The 23,618-nt window shown below is 40.5% G+C and overlaps 2 protein-coding genes across 6 annotated transcripts in view; one reads left to right on the forward strand and one right to left on the reverse strand.

Annotated features, from left to right (window-relative positions):
* Window positions 1-19,692, reverse strand: part of PPP1R12A (protein phosphatase 1 regulatory subunit 12A) — a 114,198-nt gene extending 94,506 nt beyond the window's left edge. For 3 of the 5 annotated variants that reach the window (XM_050970115.1, XM_018910140.3, XM_009086703.4), the window contains exon 1: window positions 19,332-19,691. In XM_050970115.1, the coding sequence (XP_050826072.1) occupies window positions 19,332-19,568 (237 nt within the window). In that variant the 5' untranslated portion in view covers window positions 19,569-19,691. Of the gene's footprint in view, window positions 1-19,331 lie in introns of all 5 variants that reach the window. The other 2 variants (XM_018910139.3, XM_009086704.4) reach the window with 1 other exon arrangement.
* Window positions 19,693-19,928: 236 nt separating this feature from the next.
* The window catches only part of LOC127059114 (uncharacterized), a 35,812-nt gene continuing 32,122 nt past the window's right edge, over window positions 19,929-23,618 (forward strand). Inside the window, exon 1 of the mRNA XM_050969902.1 lies at window positions 19,929-20,122. Coding sequence (XP_050825859.1) covers window positions 19,929-20,122 — 194 coding nt within the window. The remainder of the gene's footprint in view (window positions 20,123-23,618) is intronic.

Genomic DNA, 23,618 nt, shown 5'->3' on the forward strand with positions numbered 1-23,618 from the left:
AGATCTAAACTTATACCATCTCATATAAAAGAAGGTAACCAATTGTGTAGTTTTAATTTATTACTTTAGGATCTTGGCTTTCTATAAATGAAAACTTAATAAAAATCAGAGACTGTTGAAAGATCCTCTCTGTCACATTAGAAATAAACTCTTCAAATAGCAAGACAGCATTTCTTTGATTTAATAACTATTACATTAAATGTGTGAAGACACTGTTACAAAAAAAAGTACATTTTTCAAGATCAGATAATTTCACATGACAGCATTCCTCTTTCCAAAAAATACCAAAGTTGGAGTAAAGTTTCCAAGTTGGAGTAAAGTCACCCTAAGGAAGGTGAATAATTATGTCTACCCAACTAAATAAGGTAAGTTAAAAAAAACCCCAAAACACCACAAAGCAAACACCAAACAGCCCAGGAAATGTTGAGAACTTTTCCCCCCTAGTACTACTGTAGTGCCCCTCAATTACTGGTTGATCAGTGACAGATACAAATATAGTACAATCTATGTTTGACAGAATGGTGTAATAAGTTTAAAAAACTTTCTTCAAAAAGAATCGGACATTAAAATGCAAGCAAGTATATCTCGTGTATTTGATGGTGCTCTTCCTCCCCAAACTTCATACACATCTTCCGCTACGATGCACTGTAGAGCAGAACGATGTCTTCAGAGGTCTATGCGAAGCCTAGCACGAATGAAGCCACCGTTTCATTAGGAATTTCTGCTGTGTCTCTATGTCAGGCCCATTATGAGAGAAAAGCCATTGAATACAGCAGTTACCACATAAATTCCCACACTACTGTAACAACTAAGAGCTCTAAACATGAGACCAGGATCTCCAGAAAGACCTATATCCACATCTGAGTAATTCAGGTTTTCTGGAAGATATTTTTGCTTCATTAGCCAAAAAGCTACCGGAGTGCAGAAAATCCAGCAGTGTCTCCAAAAATGAAAAAAAAAAAAAACCCCAAACTAAAAACAAAACAAGAAAACCAGACAGACAAGCATTAGTTAGGACACCAGCAAAAGTCCTGATCTCCCCAAACAATACTCCTGAAGAACTATATTGGGCATCCACACTTCTGTATCCAATTCAAAGAATCATTATTCAAAGCAGACAATCTAAATCATACTAAATCATTTAAACAAAAAAAAGCCACACCCAAAAATACCTTCTGTTGAAACTTATTTCTCATCAAGCCAGGGCACCCTGGCACCCCTCAGTCACATGTTCACCCTGTTCACATGTCACTAAAAAAAAAGTCAAAAGACAATGTAAGGCAAGATTGCTGCAAACTCTAGGAATGTAAGATAACTCATGTATTAAATAAACATTTGCTTACTTGCACAGCATCAAAGTTAACAACTGCATTTTACATTTCTGCTTTGTGGAACAAAGAACACTGTTATTAAAAAAACTTGTTACTCTCTTTTTGTAATAAACCTTTTCTGTTTGGTATGCTACAACAACTCCTCCTTTCCACTCATTTCTCTGCTTCCTATGCAATGCTTTTCAGGAATTAAGACCACATTTCTGTCCAGACTAACTTTGCAGTAGGTGGAAAGATTACAACACATGCCTACCTACCAGCCAAAAAAAGTAAGCTCTGAGATTCAGGAGTAGATTGAGCAAAGACATCCCTTTTCAGCAGACTGAAGCCTGTATGCTTGCATTTAGACTGGAGACAAACTCCTTGCTTGGATTGACTAAAACAGGAAAGACCACACTCCATGCTATCAAGGTCAATGTAATATCAAACAGCATTCTGAAACTGCTGGCTAAATGCACACAGGAAAAAGATGTTTAAAGCAAAAATAATTTTATTCCTTCTGGTAACCTTGGGAACAGAAAAAAAGTAAGGCACCAGAATACAGCAAGAAACAGAAGATTGGTAGATAACTACAGTAAGCATCCTATCTCTAGTTATGTACTTGCTTTCCAGAGCAAAGGATTTGAAGAAGTCAGAATTCCTTAGACCCTAAAAATCAAAAGCCTCATAATGCAGATTTAAATAGTCTTTAAAGTAGAAAAAAAATCCCTCATTTTTACTCCACCTAAAAGTAAGCAGACAAAGGCTAAGCAAATATCCTCCAGATACTTCAGGGGCAGAAGTAGTAACCCCTTCCACCAGACACTGAACAACTAGCATCTAAAGATACTTTATATACTTTAAATACAGCCCACCTCATAACAGAAAGTAGTACCCTGCTCACTGCATCTACCACTTGAGAGCTAAATCAGAAAGGCTGTAAAAACAGTGCAACAGCACTTTTTGTCTTCAAGGACCAGCAGAAGTTTTTTGATTGTGTTTTGGGTTTTTCTCTTTTACATCATTTTTAGCAAACTACAGATCCATTTTGTCTTTCACCTTCTTAATGGTAACCCAAAAAAGCACTTTCCACCAAAATTCTCAGTGTGATCTGACTATTGGGAAAGATCCTTACAATTTTGCACCTTTCAATGCATTAGTTGGGTTTTTCTGCAGCCTTAGGGCATAACCACAAACGCCTTTTTTCTTTAAAGACAAAGTTTCAGTATGGCTAGCAGGAACACAGATTAAGGAGGCTGCATAATTTTTCTTCCAGTTTATGTAGGACCCTTGGGAACATGTTAGCAAAACTGTTTGGTGGTTTGCCTGCATATATTGCCAGCTTTGCTTCTGCCTATAAGTCAGATTTTTGTCAAAAACTAAACCTGAAGTAGTGCTAGTTACAAGCCTCCACAAAAACCTAAAATATGCAGCAAGCTTTCACACAGACTAAAAATTTCTACAACAGTTAAATGAAGGTTTTATAGGCTTAAATAAGTAGTCCCCTGGGAACAGCACAAAACTAGCAATTAATACATTTTCAACCAGTTTTTGTTTTCAATTTCTAAAGCTAAACAAAGGATGAAACAGTAATCTTTCACCTAGGCAGTACATCTAATTCTGAGCCACAGATTTATGGAAGCATCCTTTTAAGCATATAATTTGTCACTTCTATATTCAATAGGCTTTATAGCTAAGCAATTCCATATCAATCTCTGCAACTGCAGGTGATCAGCATCACTCCTGCATGAAAACATACAAATTTGTCATCTTATCCTGGTTTCCTGCAATTCAATCAGTAAAAGCTGATTCAGTGCAAATAAACACTAACCCCCTAAAACAGAACCCATGGAAGAAAAGGCTGGGAAGAGTTTGTTGTTTTAGGAGAGGAAGTTAGGGAAAGCAAGTATTACAAAGAAAAGACTTATGTGAAAAAAGAAAAAAAAACTTTGGATAGTAAGCAGTGCTTTCATACAAATACTTCCTGACTTCTTGGAAAAAATCACAGACTGAAAGCAAGTAGCAAATGCAAGGCTCAACTGTCATTTGGTTTTTAAACAGAAGGCCAAAGTTATAAGTTTGCTTCAGTATTTGTCTCCTGGAATTCACAGCTGCTTGGCTCCAATTTCTATCTGCAAAATGGATAATTTCCATTTTAGGAGACCAGCTTGCAGGAGGTCAGAGCAATCTGGCTATACTTGATTACACATCATAGTTGGTTACAAGCTGCAGGAGCTGCCTGTGCCAGTACATGCACAAAATAAATTTTAAGTTCATCAAAGCAAGTTTACTAGGATTTCACCAACTGAGGCAAAAGTTGCCCTGAACTTTACTCCTGAGATTCAACTGCTACTGGGGAATTTAATATATTGTTCTAGAAGTTTTAGCTTAAATGCTGTATGAAATTACAAACTAAATAATCCCATATCACAGTGATGAATAGCCAGGATTTTGGCTTCATGCATTTAAAGATTTCTCTGTCTCCTAATTCAGTGGCGTGTACAACTCATTTACCAATTAGCAAATGCAGAACATCCATTCTTCTCCTTCCCCACAGTCCTTTGAAGGAAATCAAGGGGAAAAAAGGATCAGTGATTTATAGTGCTTAGTGAAAGAACAAGTTGTTACGACTACTGGCAAAACACAGGAAAGAATTATGGCAATACAGAAAATTTGGAATTATTTAATTGTAGGTGACACTTACACTGAAATCACAGGTCAAAGCCAACACTAACCCTAAAATGGAAACTTGAAAGTTAAAGCTTGTCAATTTGAACATTCCTCTAAAAGAAAAGAAAAAAATATTACTAACATTGGCTTCAATTCTCAAGCTCAAAAAGAATGCTGTGAAGGTTTATTGCATCAAGGATTTAGAGATTTAAAGCCAAAATTTTAGCTTGTTTTATGGCTGAAGAGCACTGTCAATCAGCTAAGCACCTGTTCTAACCATACAGTAACTGCAGTAACTGTAAACTCTAAAAACAGTATGAAGACATGGTGATATTGCAGATTAATTACATCATTCCTACACATCTGAAGGTTCTAGAGCACACCTGCCTATTCAATCCTGAATACAGGGAACATCACAAGAGTCAATAGAAACTATATGACATGAAGACACCTCCTAATAGCTGCAAAGAAAAGCCACTCAATGTTATAAAAATTTTATATTTATATAAAATATAAATTACCCTTGAAGTGGGAGGGGAGAAAAGTATATCAACCTAGACAATAGCCATCAGAGCAGCCTGTTTTAAAAACAGGCTACCACTCCCTGGGGTAGAAAGGAAAAGCTGTTTAAGTGAAATAGATCAGAAAGTCAGAGATCTCCAAATACTTCTAAGGCTAAGTAGACAAACAAAGTAATTATAAGTTTGGTCTAATCTATAACCTTCTGATTCTTGCCTATAAAAGATACCTATTTCTGTTGCAAAAATGCAACATTTTTGACCACGGCTGCTTGTAACTATAGGATCTTCAGCAAGAGGCTTCCAGTAAGCTTTCCTCAATACTCCAAGTCCTACAGCCTTTACCATAACCAGTTCAATCAGCTCTATTTTGATGAGATGCAGCACTTCCCCTTGATTCTTGCTTTTCTGGACATTACCTGTGACAGAGAAGAAGGGATACACTTCATGGCAAGTCAAAAATCTCACATTAAACAAGCCTCAGAGTACATATTCAAATCTAAGACAGCAAAGCAGCCACACCACTGACTCAATTGCAGAAAGTCACCCCTTGCTGACTAAAGGGAGGATTCCCTTATCATGACAGACCAGTCTATTCAGCCAGTACATTACAGCCCTGCTGTATTTTTCTGTTTTAGACACTGTGCCCACTGTAATTTTCTAATTAAAGGCTACTCTCATTCCCTCCATCCCCTTTACAGAGAATGGGGCAGACACTTTACCTTTCCCTAGTTATTCCAGAAGACCCCATCACTCTGCTACACATCAGCCTTTGACACCGTCTCCCACACCATATTCCTGGAAAAGCTGGCAGCCTATGGCTTGGACAAGTGCACCCTTTACTGGATTAACAACTGGCTGGATGGCTGGGCCAAACAAGTCGTGGTGAATGGTGCTGCATCCAGCTGCTGGATGGTCCCTGGTGGCATCCCCCATGAGCTGCTTTGGGCACAGTCCTGTTTAATATCTTTACTGATGACTGGGATGAGGGGATTGAGTTTACCATTAGGAAATTCACAGACAACACCAAGCTGGGGGTGTGTGTGCTAATCTGCTGGAGGGTAGGAGCACTCTGCAGAAGGCCCCAGACAGGCTGGATCCATGGAATGAATCCAGTGATACGAGGTTCAACAAGACCAAGTGCTGTGTCCTGTACTTTGGCCAGAACAATCCCATGTGGCACTACAGGCTGGGGACAGGGTTGCTGGACAGTGTCCAGGCAGAAGGGGACGTGGGGGTACTGATTAAGAGCAGCTGAACATGAGCCAGCAGTGTGCCCAGGTGGCCAGTGGCATCCTGGCCTGTATCAGGAATAGTGTGGCCAGCAGGACCAGGGCAGTGATTGTTCTCTGGTACTCAGCACTGGTGAGGCTGCACCTTGAGCGCCACATCCAGCGCTGGACTCCTCAGTTTAGGAAGGATCTTGAGATGCTGGAGTGTGTCCAGAGAAGGGCAACAAGGCTGGTGAAGGGTGTGGAACACCAGCCCAGTGAGGAGCAGCTGCAGGAGCTGGGGATGTTTAGCCTGGAGAAAAGGCTCAGGGGAGACCCAATCACTCTCTACATCTCCCTAAAAGGAGGCTGTAGCCAGGTGGGGGTCGGTCTCTTCTCCCAGGCAACCAGCTACAGGACAAGAGCACACAGACTCAAACTGCAGCAGTGGAGGTTTAGGTTGGACTTTAAGAAGAAATTTCTCATGGAAAGGGTCACTGGGCATTGGAATGGGCTGCCCAGGGAGGTGGTGGAGTCACCATCTCTTGAGGTGTTTAGTAAAAGACTGAATGCAGCACTTAGGGCCATGGTCTAGCTGAGAAGGTGGTCTAAAGTCATAGGTTGGACTGGACCTCAAAGGTCTTTTACAACCTAGTTGATTTTGTGATCTTTATTAGGAAGAACTTCACTCCTCATTCTCTGCTAAACTGACAACAGTATTGCTGTTGTATGCGTACAGGGTTTCAGGCAAGGAGAGAATCATATTTGTCCTCTAAGAAATGGACAATTTTCTGCAATATTGACAACAGTGATTAATAACTTCTTTCCAAACATTTAATATCATAGAGACAGGTTACACCAACTGATAAAATTCAAACCACTGCACTGTCTAGAACTTTAAGTTCTACATGCAGAAAGCAAGAAGATTGCAGAACCCCCCACCACCGCATTGTGCCTAAACTTGATGGACTATCTGCATCTTAACCTAAGGTGTTAAGAAAGATTCTTATATGCCACTTCTAAAGCCAGAGCATTACTAAAACTGGACTTCACCCTGACACACCTACAGGTTGGGCAGAGAGATGACTGAGAGCAGCCTTGTGGAAAATGAATTGGGGTGATGTTTGATGAAAAACTCAGCATGAGTTGTCAGCACGAGACCAGAGCCCAGAAGGCAAACCATACCCTGGGCTGTGTCAAAAGGAGTGTGGTCAGCAGGTCAAGGGAGGAGATTCTCCCCCTCTCCTCTGCTCTTGTGAGACCCCACCTGGAGTGGTATGTACAGTTTTGATGTTCTCAACATAAGGGCATGAAACTGTTGCAGCAAGCCCAGAGGAGAACCACAAAGTTGGTAAGAGGACTGAAGCACATCCCTGGCAGACCAGGTTGAGAGAATCACGGCGGTTAAGCCCAGAGAAGGAAAGGCTGATGGAGACATTATAGCAATCTTCCAGTACCGGAAAGGGGCCTACTGGGAAGCTGGAAAATGACTTTTTGTCAGGAACTGTAGTGGATAGAAATAGGAGTAATGGATACAAATAGAAAGATGGGAAATTTAGACTAGGTGTTAAAAGAAATGTTTTTACTGTGAGTGTGGTGAGACACTGGAACAGACTGCCCAAGGAGGCTGTGGATGACCCAGCCCTGACAGTGCTCAAAGCCAGTTTTAGTAAGGCTTTAATCAACCTAATCTAGCAGGAGGTGTCACTGCCCATGGCAGGGGTTTGGCTGGGATTAAATTATCTTTAAGGTCCTTTTCAACCTTTAATATTCTACGATTATATGAAAGATAATTGGTATTAAAGACATAAATACCTTAACAGAGTCATAATATTCTCAGTGAATCAAGAGTCATCAGAAGTGCCAGAAGCATTTCACAATCTACACTCTCAGGCTGACAAAAGCCAAAGTATACAGAAACCTTTGGTTTATATATTTGGCTTTACAGGAACAATTCCTTGTATTCTGCAATTAAGCAAAGTTAAAACATTCCAGAGAGAGAAATTGATAGTGCACTCATGGGTTTGGGGGTATGGAAAGTCATCTTAGGTATCCTAACAAGGAGAAGGAAAAGCAGACATGTAAATATATGTCTCAGTGGTTGCTGATAGTACTAAAGGAATCAAGCCTCAGACCTTTCTTGGAGAAAGAAATCAAAGTAAGGCACATGCTGGATTTCTGTAAACACCAGCACCTTGTTAAGGTCTCTGAAAGAAGATTGCAAAATTACAGATTAAGACTTGAATTTGGAGACTGCTGTTATAACTCTAAGAGCACCAATAACCAATCAGTGCTGCTTGTTTATTAAAAGCTACAGGGCAGATGGATTTGATTATCAAAAATCCAGCTTCTGTAACACAAATAGACCAAGGAGACAGGAGGACATAAGAGAAAGGAGGGCAATATACCTAGACTAAAAAAATTCCTACCTCTATCACTGTTCTCTCTTAGGATCAGATTATTTTTTACCCTGTGTTTCCCAATGCCCACTTTCATCTAGGTTCTCTTCTTAAAAAGAGAAGCTTACGCAACTGTGTGGAGTAATATGGGTCTCATGAATCACAACTATCAAAAGATTAGTACAGAAGTGTATTGATAACTAGGAGTGACATCACTAACTGTTTAAGTGACACTCCTCAGCTTTACAACTGACTGTGAGCTCAGCTGCAGAACAGATGAAGCCAGATTTTAAAATCATTTTTGTTTTAAAAAGTGAGGATTCTGACCTAAAGTTTAAAACCCAAGTAATATTTGCAGTTTAAACTGCAATGAAGCAGACCAAATCAGTTGACTTAGGCTGTTAATTCTGCATAAGCACCCTTCAAGCAGTAATAGAATTCAAAGCATGCTATCAAATACATGATCAGCAGCAAAAAACAACAAAGCAAAATGAACAGGGGAAAAAAGCACCAAGAAAATTCTCCCATATTTAAGTCATTTAACTTGGCAATATAAAATAAAATTAGATAATTACAGAGAAAAAACTAAACTCCTACAAGAAATGAAAGAACAAAGCCTTTCAAATGCTGCCACGAGAGCTTGTCTTGAAAAGACAAAGTACTTCCTAAAATACGTGCAGGTAAGAAGCTATTGAGATACAAAGCCCTTGGAGGATCTCCCAAAAGGGGGAAATTACACATCATCTCTTAAAGCAAACACTTCAGTCATATCTCTGTGTAGCTGATGATAAATGATGTCACTGAAGAAGATACGGCTCTGATGCCAAGGTTTCTTAACAGAAAGTTGCTTGTAAGTGCTATTTGGTCTTTTATTTGAATCCCCACAGTTTGCCTGCCTTCAACTTTTAGTGATGCTTTTATTTATATACTGTGTTTTAGAGACAAAAAAAAAAAAATCCACCACACACACAAGAAACGCTAACAAAAATCCTAAAAAAAAACTTAAAGGAAAAGTATTTTAGTATTTTTAATAGGACTACTATCATGCAAGCTTTTCTATGCCAGAGCTTTCTTGGTTTTATGTTTTAATCCAGCATATGCACCTGGCATGGCAGGTGTCTTAGTCTAAAAAAGGATGCCAAACCATAATTACAGCAACAGCTTTTAAAACCCACCATCTTAATAATCATGCATTTTGTTCTAGTGGGCTTTCCTAGCTTTTGTGAACTCTAAGTCAAACTGAAGCTGTTATCTTCCCTTGGGAACTGCTCCATACACATCCAGAAAAACCTCTTGTTTCCATGTTCCTTGTGCCATAGAACGTACTAATGATTAAGCTCCAGAAAGTTATGACACTTTGTCCACAGATACAGCAATTCTTACAAAATTACAATTCTTGCAGAAAAAAATTCTAATAGTGCTCATCTCCAGCAGTCACATCTTAACAGCTACTTGAGCTTGCAAATGCTATTTGCTATAATTACAATTGACACATTTTTGACTATTACAGAGTACAGCAACCTCCTCAATTGCTGAGAAACAACTGAGAAAGAGGTTTCCCACCCCCAGACCCCTCATGGGTAAGGGATAAAACACTTTATAAAATATATAATTTGCACCAAATTGTTCCCCACTGCTATCTTTATCTAGAGCTATAGGTAAGACTTGTTTTTACAGTAACTTCATGAGGTTTCTTAAGGGTCATGTTTGATAGATCAGGCCTAAGCCCACTTTCAATATTCAGTAAGTCTATCAGAAGTGTTAAGCACAAACACACTAGACCTGTTAAGTTACTCCTGTGCAGAGAAGTAGGAAAGCTGTTTCTCTTCCCAAGCGTACAAATACCTGATAAGCACTGTGACATATGAGCATTAGCATTCACTATCACTATTAAACACATACAAACACAGCTACAGAGAGCCAAGTGCCAAACATTTGGCTAGGCTGTCTGCAAGGAAGTAGACAGCGAGTGACCAAAAAGCCATGTTGAGGGAGGTTCATAAACAAAAAGCCACTGACAGTCCCAGTACTAGCACAACTCACCCCCTCTGCTCTGTTATACTCAGAAATCAAGAAACTGACATTACACACAAATTCTTCTTTCAGAGGTAAGCACTAAACTTTTATTTTCTACTGAGGAGATTAAGTGCAGGCTCCTCGTAAAAAATAGGACCTAAAATAATTCAATTTGTTACAGCAGCTGAATAAAAGTAGTAGGAAATTGTGAAGTTTGGCACACTTTTTAGAGACATTGTTTTGTATGATTGGATAAAAATGAGATTATTACTTATCAGGAGTCCACATTTGGCCCGCAGACACAATGTTGGCACTCTAATTTTCAGTCTTCATTTTGGATAAAACCTAAGGTAATTAATTTTGCCCGAATTTTCAGTAGGTTAAAGCACCATGTTTAAAAACATTTCCATATAACAGATTAGCAAAACAAGTTAAAGAGCAGTGACTTTTTATAAAAAGTTAAATATAAATAAAAAATAACTTAATGCTGCAATAACAATAAGCAGGGTTACTTATATTTTCTAGAATACAGGACTAGTAGTCATAATTCACACTGATTTAGGAAATAATACCAGTAGTTTCAGATTGTTTCATCACTGGGATGGGGAGATACACTATCGAATAATTTTGATAAAATTAATCACTTAATTAAGCTTACTTATTCAAGTATAAGTGCATCTATTTGCAAACACACTGCAAGCAACAACACTCTTCTTAAAACTTGGGACAGCATGCTTTGCAGCCTTAAAAAACAAGTTTTCCACTTCAGTAAGAACTGCGTAGGTTTTCAGTCAGGAGCACTAAAGCAAATTTCAGGACATTTGTAAGCTGAAAGTTTCAAAGCCGTTAGTCTGAGATGGTATTCCAGTTTCAAAAGGGGCCCACAAGGATCCCTGCTTTGACAGAGGAATGCAGCTCCTCAGTGAAAGCTTCATCAAAGTTAACTGCTTCAGAAGGCAGCACTGACCACACACATACAGTGTACACGCTTGTCATATGCGTTCACCTTGGTTACCAGATGAAGATATTGTTATTTTGCCTAAGACAAATAGTTGCTTCAAGTGTGAATTTTAAGAAAAAAACAGTAAGGTAAGTTCATCCTCTAAGATTGGAGATTTGTTAGAACTACTAACAAACAGGTTTCATGTTAACATTCACCTTAGTCCTTCCATGAAAGAACAAAAAAAAGAAAACCCTAGGACACTGTAAAAACAAGAGATCTAAATATATATATATATATATCTAAATATATATATATCTAATATATATATATATATCTCAGATCCAGAACACAAAGCTAACATTTGCAAGTAATTCCCTGATATACAAGAAACCTCAAATACTCAAGAAGTGTATCTATACAGATTACTCTTGTTACTCTTCTAGCTTCACAGTCAGGGTGGTAAAACAAACTCCCAAACTAAATAATCACCCCAGAACTAAAACTTGTCTAATAATCACCACTAGCTGGCTAACTGATCACATCAAAGCAAGCTGTGATAGCTCCAACTCAAGACCCTGAACTACAATCATAACATGAGAAAGTCAATCAAAGCATATTTCAGACTGAACAAAAAATATTAAAAAAAAAAAAATCAGTGAGAGACTAGGCCTTTTTGAATGTTTTAGGGCTACAACAACTTTTAACAATAGCTTACAGATAGTTTACTAACAGAATCAATGGTCATGGGCTAGTTATAGACCAAATTTAAGTATTCAGAAACTACAGCAGTATAGGAACTATTTATTTGCCATCTTGAAGATAAACCTACTTCTGTGTGTAGGCCCAAAATGAGGCTACATTTGATTCTCAGGGACTTCACCCTCTCCTTAAAGCCAACTCCACACTTCCCTCTGTTTAACAGACCTTTAGAAGCCATTAGCCTAACAAATATATTCTTAATGGGCTAAGTGCTAACACCACTCAGGCATAAATGGGAAACAGTCTTGTTCAAGGACTTCATCATATTGCTCTAATTTTGGTTTTGTTAATGAACCGGCAAAGATTCAGTTTCCATGATAAGCACAGTGGCTGATTCAGTGTGCTCAATAACACAAGAGCTGGGTACCAAGTCTTGTCAAAACAATGCATTAAAAAAAAAAATTCAACAATGCTTTCCCCCCACCAAGTACCATGATCATCTTTAGCCTTCCTGTATTATATCTTACAGACTTGAAATTACTGGAAAGGAAACAGCTGAGGAATGCTGCTACTCTTATGCCACGCTTTCCATTGACTGTCATTTCAGGAATGCATATAGAAAAGTAAAGGAGCTTGGAATGTCTCCACCCATCCAGCAGCATCAGAGGCTGACCAGCTTAGAGATGGCTCCACTGCCTTACAGCTGCATTCCAGTTTGCATTTTACGGTTGTCAAGATCAATGAAGAAAAATATACTCTTGGGCATTGACAAAACCTTTGTTAGGCAAATGCCCTCATATGGGGCATGTCTCACTTGGTATGATCTATATTTATACTACAATACAGCAGTAATAAGATGTAATTTACAGTTTATTGGCTGCAAGAATCCCAGAAAGGTGTTGTAGTCATGCTACAGCTTCAAAACTACCTCCACACTGCTTTCAGAGCACATTAGTTCATCTAAGTCTAACCCATCTGGACATATCATTGAATAAAATATCAGTATTTGCTAGAAGAGGTCATGTTCGTCAATTCCACATGGTGTGAGTCCAGCCTCAGGAAACACACAGAGAGACTACCAATTTACCGGGCTCTCAGTTTTTGAGAGGATTGCACTAAGTGTCTTACTAACCTAAGTAATAACTTTGAGAAAGGGAGCAACGGGATAAACAAGTAAAGAACTTCACAAGAGCCTGTCAAACCATCTGTTCCAACTACAATGTAGCATATATTAAGCCTGGAATACAGATCCCTCCAGAGTGGTAAATCTACTAGTGATTTATACTGACTGCATCCATCTCTTATCCTCAGATATAGCTAACAACTGAAATTCAATAATTTGGTAAAACAGCATTCTTGCTACCACAATGTCAAAATCATAAAGGCCTTAAATCAAGTGTGTTCATATCAATTTTATTCATACATACAAAAGCACACCTCATCTACTCTTACAAGGTACTTTCAGATGACCGATCATGAGAAAGTGTTCTAATAATACCAAAAATATACTAGAACACATAGAAAACCACAGACAAAGCTGTACTGTAAAAGCAGCATTAATGCTACAATGAAATTCATATCTAGAGAGCAAAAGAAATTGTCCCTGAACATTAGCTTCAGTAAATACTAAGCTCCTACCAGAAGAATTCATCCTTACACTGGAATGCAGAACTCTTCCTCCATGACTAGCAAGTTTAAGAAACCTGTGAGTGACCCTAACATGCGAACTGGCTTTAAATACTTTAAGTAATTTCTATATGCTAGAATTCACTTGGGTTATTCTGTTTGTGCACAAGAAATATCCATAGCAATGAAAATACATAGAAATCCTAGGTTCAGAAATAATAAACAGAAATAATAAATCTAAAAGGATGAAGAGATTGTTACTCATTTCTTTCATAAAACACCAAGGAGAACACAATTTTTTTAATACAGTATTTAAATACCCACTATTATACTCACAGTATGTTATGGAAAATCCCACCTTTTTTCCCCTGTTCTTGCCTTCCTTTCAAAGAGTAAAAAAAAATTTTAAAATCTTGGATGACAACATCAGTAGGAGGATAACAAGTACTTACTGTACCATCTGAACCTAGCTACTGTAACTACAGAGAGAAGGATCTGTGGCCCACACAAGAACCAATCAAAAAAGAGAATTTAAACAAATATGCCTCTGTAGTCTGATTACTGAGTGAAGTCAACAATCCATTTATTTCTGGAATCATTTTCTCTGTTTATCTTGTAGCATTGATAAATGGGGGTGGGGGAAAACCACGATAAAAGAATAATAAACAAGCTGAACAAATTATTCCAAAATTCTCAGTGGTAGAACATCCAGAATGAGAGCATTAGGAGGTTTGGTGATTAGCAGGTTGGTTCTTCTCCAAACACTGAGACTTCAATATGAGTTTTGTAACTGAGTACCAACCTTTCAGTACAAAATGAAGTCCTCCTACTCAACAGTTTTGAAAAGTTCACAAGTTTACCATATGCACCATTTTTTTCATTCTCTGAAAGAGTAATGGTAGAAGTCATAGCCAGGAGGTTACCAGGATAGCTTTGAGCTATTTTCATACCTTCATTACCCTTGGTTGTAGGGTGCTCTGCTATGATGCAAACACTCTAGATATTTAAGACTCTGGCAACCCGGTCTTGGCTCTTACAGCTTAATGTGCTGCAGCCCCAGCTCAAATACATGACCTATGTTACCATTAATCACAAGGAATACGGACAGTGCAGCCCTAAAGCCCTCTATCAAATTCTAAGGCAAAGGGATCCAGTACTGGTAGATTTCTTGCTCCTTTTGCATCACTGGCTGCAGTCTGAAAGGGTGTTTTAACAAGGACACAGTTGGTGCCAAAGGTATCCATACTCGTTACCATATCAGGTACTAAGAACATGCCACCAGAAGCCCTGACAACTTTTCACATAAACAGTTGCAAAAACTCCAGCAAAGGAACGTACTTCTTATCAAAGAAATAAATCTCATAGAACCCAAAGGAAATAATAGCAATAACTGTCCTTACTCAGAAAGAGTAAGCAAACATTCTGTGAAACACACAATCTTAATTAGTATTCAGGGATAAACACAGCAGAGTCCTACAACAGTGGCAGTAAATCAAAATTTCTATTTAACACTGCATACTGCTCTATCTGCAAACTAGTATGTAACTATAATGCTGGTAAAACAGTCTCACCTTCACATTCAATTGAGCACCTAAAGAGTTGCAGAAAAACACTATTTGATACAGAGAGATAGCCTTTGAGCAATTTTGTTTAATTAAACTGTAGTTGTCACAGACAAAAAAGATGACCTGAATCCTTCAATAGGAGATGGTGCCTTCACCAACAACATCCCCTATGGTTACACAATGATACCCATGCACAAACAGCCAAGACAATTTCCCTTATCTTACCTCAAAAGCAGTACCCTCCCCAGAAAAGATGAGATCAGCACAGCATGACATGCTCTTTACATGCTGTGTGGTGGAACCAGGCTACAGCACTCACCTTCCTCACCCAGAGAGAATGAGGCCAAAAACAAGGTTATCATCTCCTAGGTCTGAGCAGCCTCTGGAAAAAAGTACAGTCAAAAAACAGGCTGCAAAAATGGTGATAACTTACCACAGCCTAATCTCAGCCAGTGCTAAGGTGTGTGCAGGTACTCCATACTGCAAATCCAGTGTTCCCAGGGGAGTAATGCACACAGGAAATCCAGCCTTCCAGGAAACTGGCCACATCATGGTCCCTCCCCACCACATGCAGTCTTTCCATGGTGCTGTCCAGAGACGGTGGGCTCCACCTTCCTGTACAAAGCTCTATGTAACTTCTAGACAAACTACTTTCAGCCATTTAAGCAATAAATTCCAGTCAGAGCTAGTGAACTGAATTCTCTTTCATCAAAGCCAAGGAAAGCAGAAGAGAGTCCAAACTCTGAGGGAATGATAGGCGCTAAGCTTTCGGGACGAGAGAACTGAATCCCACTCTGAAGAAATATATCTGCCAAAGACAAGATCAAGTTTTATTGAAAATAATTCATAGCCTCTTATTAAGATTATTTCGGAATATGCCACTTCTACCCCCCCCCACTCTAGAGACACTAAAAACCTGCAAGGTCACAGCTCACCTTTGAGCTTCTTTCTTAAGTTCCCCTTACATTCCATTGTTAAGGCAGATTAAAAAGCGGCACTTCAAGTTAGAGCTCATCCTGCATAACAGCTGTCAGAGTGCAACATTCAAAACTTCCACCTCCACCAGAGTAATGGCACTGACATCTGATTGTAAATTTAAAGTTCCCATTTAGAAGTTTTCTGGTCTTACAGATACATACCCAAAATATGTATATAATGCAGATCATGCAGCACAACACACAGTATCCTGCTGCAATATCCTACACTGCATATATATCTCATAGATAGGAAAACAGTACATATCAGTTTTGTCCTTTGTGCTAAAGGCCTAACCTGAGGACTTGTGCAGAACAAGTTCTTAAAGTGAGCTTTAACTCAAAATTCCATAGAGGAATAATAACCATAACCTAATGATAATTTTTCCTCTTCTGCAAGATACCAAAGAGTTTAATTCATCTGTCCTCAGATATGATGCACTCAAATCCATTCATTTGTGCACATGCAGATAAAAACCAAAATCTGTTCACTGGCACTGTCAAGAGCTGAAGCAAGTACCTATATATATCCTCCCCACTTTCCTCCTCTCAGCTACCAAGTAATTGTTTTCCTTCCCGTATGCATCAAGAGAAACAATTCTACAAGCAGCTTTCTGACGGTGAGGGCACTCTATCCCACTCAGAGAAAAAGCCTAGCTAATGGATTCGGCAACAAAGCTTGATGCTCCATTAAAGACCAGATCTGAAGTTCACCAGAATTTCAGAATTAATGGTACTTTCGCCTCAGCACTTCCAACTACCAGGGCTGTGAAAAATCAAACAAAGCTGAAGTCTCTTCCTATAACTGCCATATGTAGCAGGAAAACCAAAAGCTAAATATTACATTAAATTTTTAATTCTATTGCTATTTCAGGCATACTCATTTGCTCTCAATAACTGGAAAAAATAAATTGATGGAAGACAAAAAAGACACAACCGAAAACACTACAGTAATTTTACCTTTGCCAAGATAAATTTATTTCTCTGAAGAGCAGTGTCTTCTACATGGGATCTAACAGACAACACAAAACAGAAAAAAACCCCAACCAACCAAAGTACCACAAAGCAACAGCACTCCATGGCAATCTTAAACACAACAAGAGGGACTTGAACACAATTACCAACAGTCAGTCAAAAGCGTCAGGAAGAAGGACAAGTTTCTGAAGAGCTTCCTTTGAGAACAGATACAGCTTTTTTCACACTGCAGCCAAATTTGATTAAATTAATTCACGCTACAGACTGCATCATGTGTGATTTGCACCTTTTATATGGCATATTAGAAAAAAATATTATTTTGTGTTAATAATGAAGTGAAACCATTCAGAGTCATCACAGGCATTGCTATCTGCTTTCTGGTTTTTTTAATAGCAACAGGTAACCTCCACCTACTGTACTGCCTCAAGAGGATTATAACTTCACAACTGATCTTATTTACTTCCAGTATCATAAAATCAGAAAAGGTCTTTTGGTATCACTAGAGGAGGGGAGGGGAAAGGAATAGCATGAGCAAGAATTTTAGCAGTCATGTAAATCTTTACCTCCGTTTCCTTAGACTTTGCCCTTCCAAACAGAAAGGTGACTACAACGTATAAAATAGGGGAGAATATGCTCAGAATTACCCTGATGAGACCTTTTTTGTATACAGTATCACAGACATTTTGAAGATGCCTTCTGGACATCAGAAGGAAAGAACGCCATCTCTTATTCTAACAATAGAGTTATACTAAACGTCATCCTTCCCTACCAATGGCTGGAGTACAGCAACTTGCAGTCCCAAGGATCTAACCAGTTAAGGTATGGCTTCTCATACAGAGCTCCCTGGAAGCATGACCCGACCATAACTTGATTAAGGAGGATAAATACAGAAAACCGTGCAATGAAGTGACAGGCTAGCCTGCAGTCAGGTAACCGTGCTGCAGTAACACGCTGACGGGCTTAACCACAACACATACTCATTCTTCCAGTTCAGTTCACAACTGAGAGTAAACCAACACCCTACACAGGGGAGCAACTGACAACTCAGACACAGCAAACAGAGCAAAGAGTCGTAGAATTTTACATCCCATGCTCAAAGGGGGATTCCATCCAGTTCTGCAAGGCAGTTTATGTATTTCTAGAGCCTCACATCCTTGAAAAACCTATATAGGATGGAGAAAACAAATTCACCATCTCATTTTTTTTATGTAAGAAATAACCTCATCTAACCATTTTGGGAAGATTTCTACTTGATCAACCTACAACACATAATCATTAAGGTATCTTTTTAAACTACTGAACAACTTCTAAACTTAAGAACAAGAAGCTAGCCTGTCAAAAAATTTTTTTGCTTTCCAGATAGTCAGTGAATCCAATATTTTGTGGAAGCTTTTGGCCTTCTAGAGAAAAAAACTATTCAGGCAAACCCGCATTATCTCCGGATTGCCACAGCCTTTCCTTATTTGGCTAACGTTTTGAGATTCCAATCAGACTGCTATGAAGTTCAACATGCACAAAGCATCCATTTTGAGGAAACTTCACAGCCAGTTTCCCGTCCATTCCCCCCCCCCCCGGCCCAAGTGAAAGTTACCTCCCTCGGCAGCAACACCCCTCCCACATACCCACACCAGAACAAAGCAATATGGATTGGGTTTTCTACTACTTTCCAACGCACGAAAAAAAAAAAAAATAGACCCCTGCTACCCTTGAAGTTAAGCTTTCACACTGAGGCGGGAGCCATCGGTAACGAAAACAAGCAGCCCCTTACTGATAGGCGTTTCTATATAATGAACAAAACACTGGTTTCCCCTAGAAACTGGAGAAAAAAAGATGATCCGTCTCTCAGCTCGGCCGCCCGCACACATACGAGCGGGCTTTAATCGGCTAAACTACTGCGGAACCGGGGAAACCAGGGAAGCAGGGAACTACTACCGGGATCCCGGGCAAGGGGCAGCGGCAGAAGCGCCCCCCGAGGGCGGCCTGCTTTTCCTCACCTGCGGTCACTCTCCCCGCCGGGGGGCACCTGCCTCCGGCCCCCTCAGCCCACACGGGGCAGGGCCCGCTCCCCCCAGCCCTCCTAGGGAAGCGCTGCCAAAAGGGGAAAACGAAAGAGGGTCAGCGGCACCTCCTTCCCGCCGGAGGAGAGGCCCATCCGCCCCTTCCAACGCCCTGCCCGCGGGGAGGGGGTGCAACCTCCCGCCCCTGCAGCTCCGCCGGCCCGGGGCTCGGCCCACGGCCCCCGGCCGGTCCTAGGCTGACCCTGCCGCCACCTCCCCGCCCCGACACCCCCCAGCGGAGGGAGCGCAGCCGCCTCCGGCCCCTTCCTCCTCCACCTCCTCCTCCGAGGTGGGGGAAGGACTTGGCCGGCCTCGCCCCCCCTCCGCCCCAGTCCAGCTAGGGGTCCCTCGATCGGCCCAGCACCGACCTGGTGGAGAGCGGTGAGCCCGTCCACATTGGCGTAGTTGATGTCGGCGCCCCGCTCCAGCAGTCGCAGCACCTCCTCGGTGTCTCCGCTGGAACAGGCGGCCAAGAAGACGGCGCCGTCGTCGAACTTCACCTTGGTCTTCTTACGCTTGACCACGGGCGGCTCCAGGTCGGTCTCGGAGCCGATCCAGCGCTTCAGCTGCTCGTTCCGCTTCTGCTTAGCGTCCGCCATCTTCATGCCCCGCTCGCGCCGGCCCCCTCAGCCACGGCCGCGCCGAGCGTACACTTTATACCGCCACTATCCCACAGCGCACCGCGGCCGCGCGCGCTCACCCGCCCAGGGAGGGCGCGGGGCGGGCAGGGAGCGGAGAGGCGGGGCCGTGGCGTTCATTAGCATAATCCCGCGAGATTGCCGGGAGGCGGGGGCAGCGCGCGAGCAGGGCGGGGCGGGGCGGGGCGGGGCGGGGCGGGGCCGGCCCGGGCCGGGCCGAGTGCGGAGTGGGAGTAGAGAGTTGAGAAGGGGAGTTGGCAATCGTGAGGGGGCAGTGGGAGTTGGGAATTGAGAGGGGGAGCTGTGAAGGAGAGTTGTGAGGGGGGCATGGAACTGGGAGTGCAGCCCCGCCTCCGTCGGGCAGCTTCGCTAAAGGCACTGCCTTGGCCATTCCGGGACTTCTGTCACCTGCGGCAACGTCGGTGTTCCGCCTGTGCTGGCAAACGGGGCGCATGCAGCCACTTGACTGGAAAAGAGGAAATAAATGGAGCAACTTGCTTGAGGGTCCTTTGTTTTAGGAGGTTAGACAGAACCACCTCAGACCAGCTTGATGTACAAAAGCACCAACTCCCATTTGCCTCACGGGGCCCCCAGGGAAGCTGGAGGGGGACTCCTTGTCAGGAACTGTAGTGATAGAACCAGGAGTAATGGATACAAATTACACTAGATTTTTTTTTTTAAATTCTTCATTATGTGTGTGGTGAGACACTGGAACAGGGAGGTTGTGGATGCCCCAGCTCTGGCAGTGATCAGAGCCAGTTTTGACAAGGCCTTGACCAACCTGGTCTGGAGGGAAGTGCTGCTGCTCATGCCAAGGGATTGGGATTAGATGATTTTTAAGATCCATTCCAACCCCATAACATTCTGTGATTCTATCATTCTACATGGCAGTGGACAAAACCCTGTGCTTATTGTCCGTTTCACTTACAGTTCATTTCCATGATATCAAAACCTGGGGGGTAGCACAGCCATCCTTTCTCTTGGGAGAAAAGAAGTCGTTACAAACCACACAGAATTTGAAGATACAAAGACTAAAATGTTTTTGTTCAGAGTTGCAACTTCTAGGAACCAAGCTATAACAGATAATAAAGTTTTTTCTATGCACAGCCTGTTTTCTTTAGCTAAAAGCAATATGTATTTTGCTTTAAATGGAATAATCTCTGGGGATAAAATGTGGTTTGAATTTACTGGAAAATAAGTTTTATTTTCAACTAATTATAGGAAACAAAGTATAGTTTGAGAGGGTCACCAAATCTCATACACTTCAAATTTTTTATGATTTGTGCTTTTCTAATTACAATCTCTCCTTCTTATGGTGGGCAATTGTGCAGTCGACTCAGGCTCTTATTTCCATTTATATTGATAAAGATGTCAGTGACATTTCACAAGAAGTAGTAGTTGCAAGGTACCTGCAACAACGTGCTGTTCTTAATGTCTTTCAGAACAGATTTTCATCTGGAGTTATTTGCATAATATCCATCAGACTTACTCATACAGCAGTGCATGAGATACATGCACTGACAGTTTGCAGGCGTAATGTGATTGAGAACAAAAGACAACATCTGGTAGTCAAGATGAAAGATTTGCCAGAGAAAGATTTGCAGTCTAAGTAGGTGGATGAAAGATTACCTGGCACCTAATTTATACCTTCCCGTTGGCAGCCTGTGTGACTATCCAGGGGGTACGTTTTGGATTCCTGGGTTTGAAAATATGGCTGACTGCAAAGCTCAATTCAAAACCAGTCTTTGAGTGTTTATTACTCACACAAGTGATTTAGCTGTGCTTTGGCATTGCACTGGTACCTTGAGCATGGCATGGACAGTTACCAGCTGGGAGCTTGCTGCAGCACCCAACCCATGCCTAAGGAGGGAATTTGTGCAGGTTCCAGCCTCCTGCTGTGCTCTTGTCCTTGTGGGCAAACTCCCCTGGGGACAGACTCTCAACCCAGAGCCATTTCCTAAGGACTTGAAAACTATAACCCAGAAAAAAGTAATGCAAGATAAAAGCTGCATTCCCCTGCCCCAAATGTCTCAGATATTTTACAAGTCACCTCCCCATCATGCTGCTTCTCTCTCAGTAGGCTATCTGAAAATTTGACTCTTCAAGAAACCTCATATCTGAAGAATGTTTGATTTCAGCACACAATATTTAATGGAGTGCTTTATTAGCAACAAAGTAATTCTAGGCAAATCGATAGGCACATGTTCAAAATGCACTCTCTCAGGAATTTCAATGTCATGGAGCAAGTTTCTAAGTTTGCATTAGAGCTCCAGTCCCATCTGCTCGACTTCAATTTTCCAGCTCAGCTTTTTCTTTCTGGTCATGGATCCTCTTTTAACTTGCTCTTCTTGGCTTGTTGGTGAAATGCAGAGGTTCTACAGCTCAATTTTGTTCTTAAATATCATGCAGTTAGTTTGGTTTTAAAAACCAGATCTCATACTTTCCTTTTATTCTTCTTTCCAGGAAAGTTTTTTCACTGAATCAGCTCCAACTTTTCAGAGAACTTCAGCAAATATTTTTCCATGCACTGCAGCTATTTGTATGTTCCACATTCTTGACTTTTTAATTTTTTGGGATGTCACCTCATGGTTGGGAGTTATGTTGTGTTTGAGGGGTTTTGCAGACACTACAGGCAAGATATAATTCATTTGTACAGTCAGCTGAAACTCACATATTCCATATATATTGAATATAAATGTCTTTTGGAGATAGTTGTGTGCTCTGCTGGAAATTATGTGTAGCACTTAAATCAAGCAAAGCATATGGTCTTGCTTAAGCAAAAAGTAGAGCTAGTGTAAACTAGTGTAATCTCTGCAAGTGCTCACACTTCAAGAAGGGAATACTACTACTACTAATAATAATAATAATATTTTCAATTTCTAATTTTTCCCTATTTCATATCTCCCATAAATGTTTGTAGTTTCAATGGCAATGTCATATTGGGTCATATTCTTTACCCCATTGTAATGTCATTCTGCCCGATGTCTGATGTCATTCCATTTCATTGTAAAATTAGTGTTGCTGAGAGAAGATGAGACAGTCTACAGCTTCTAATTTCATACTAATTGAGATAACCATATGTAAATACCAATAATAATTTTTGTAGAAATATGAAATTCTTTTCCCATTATCTGTCTAAGCATGAAGCATTAAATTCATTTTTGCAGAGGGTTAGAGCAAACATATATTACAGCTGTCTTTGAAGACCATATTAAAAGTGAGTATCAAATTAATTCTAAAAGAGTCAGTACTGCAAGAGAGTATCACAAGAGTGAATTAGATAACTGCATAAAGTGTGCATGTGTGTTTACAATAATCACAGTATGCTAGCAAGAGACACTTAACCATTTGAGCTACATTATAAGTGCAACTTAAGGACACACTAAGTTAGACCAATTTTTCAGGCTTTTTTGATGTATTGCTACCAGACTACCCAACACACTAGGTGTGCTGTTAAATCTCTTGTTTGCATGTATATACACAACACTAAAGGTGATTAAGTATGTCATTTTCCACATAAAAATATTAGCACTGAATTCAGTAGGGCTGCTTTTCTGTTGAGGTAATGATGTAAACATTTTACAGAGATAGCATCTATGTGTATACATATTTCCAGTTAATTTAACAACAGGCTTCAAGTGATCAATACAATGATTTAGCAATGAGATTGCTATCAGTGTGCTTTCTGGTTTTCTATCTTTTCTTAAAAGCATTACAACTATTGTTCAAAGCTATTTCACACAGGCTCCTAGATGACAGATGTTCAAAGATGAAGCTTTTGCACAACCCAAAATCTTAATCTTTTGGGATGTAGAATTTTGTTCTGACCTGCAACTGGATAATTGCTGATTTGTCTCTCATTTTGAACAGCATTACACACAGTGTGGCTTCTAAAAATTTTGTCTTAACATTTTTCTCTCCCCATTGAAGGAAAATTAATGTATCAAAGTTAATGTCATCAATTCCAGCTCTGGGAAAAAAGGGTAATTTGAAGGATAATGACAAATATTGCATATA

The sequence above is a fragment of the Serinus canaria genome, chromosome 1A, assembly GCF_022539315.1.
Source record: "Serinus canaria isolate serCan28SL12 chromosome 1A, serCan2020, whole genome shotgun sequence".
Classification (NCBI taxonomy): domain Eukaryota; kingdom Metazoa; phylum Chordata; class Aves; order Passeriformes; family Fringillidae; genus Serinus; species Serinus canaria.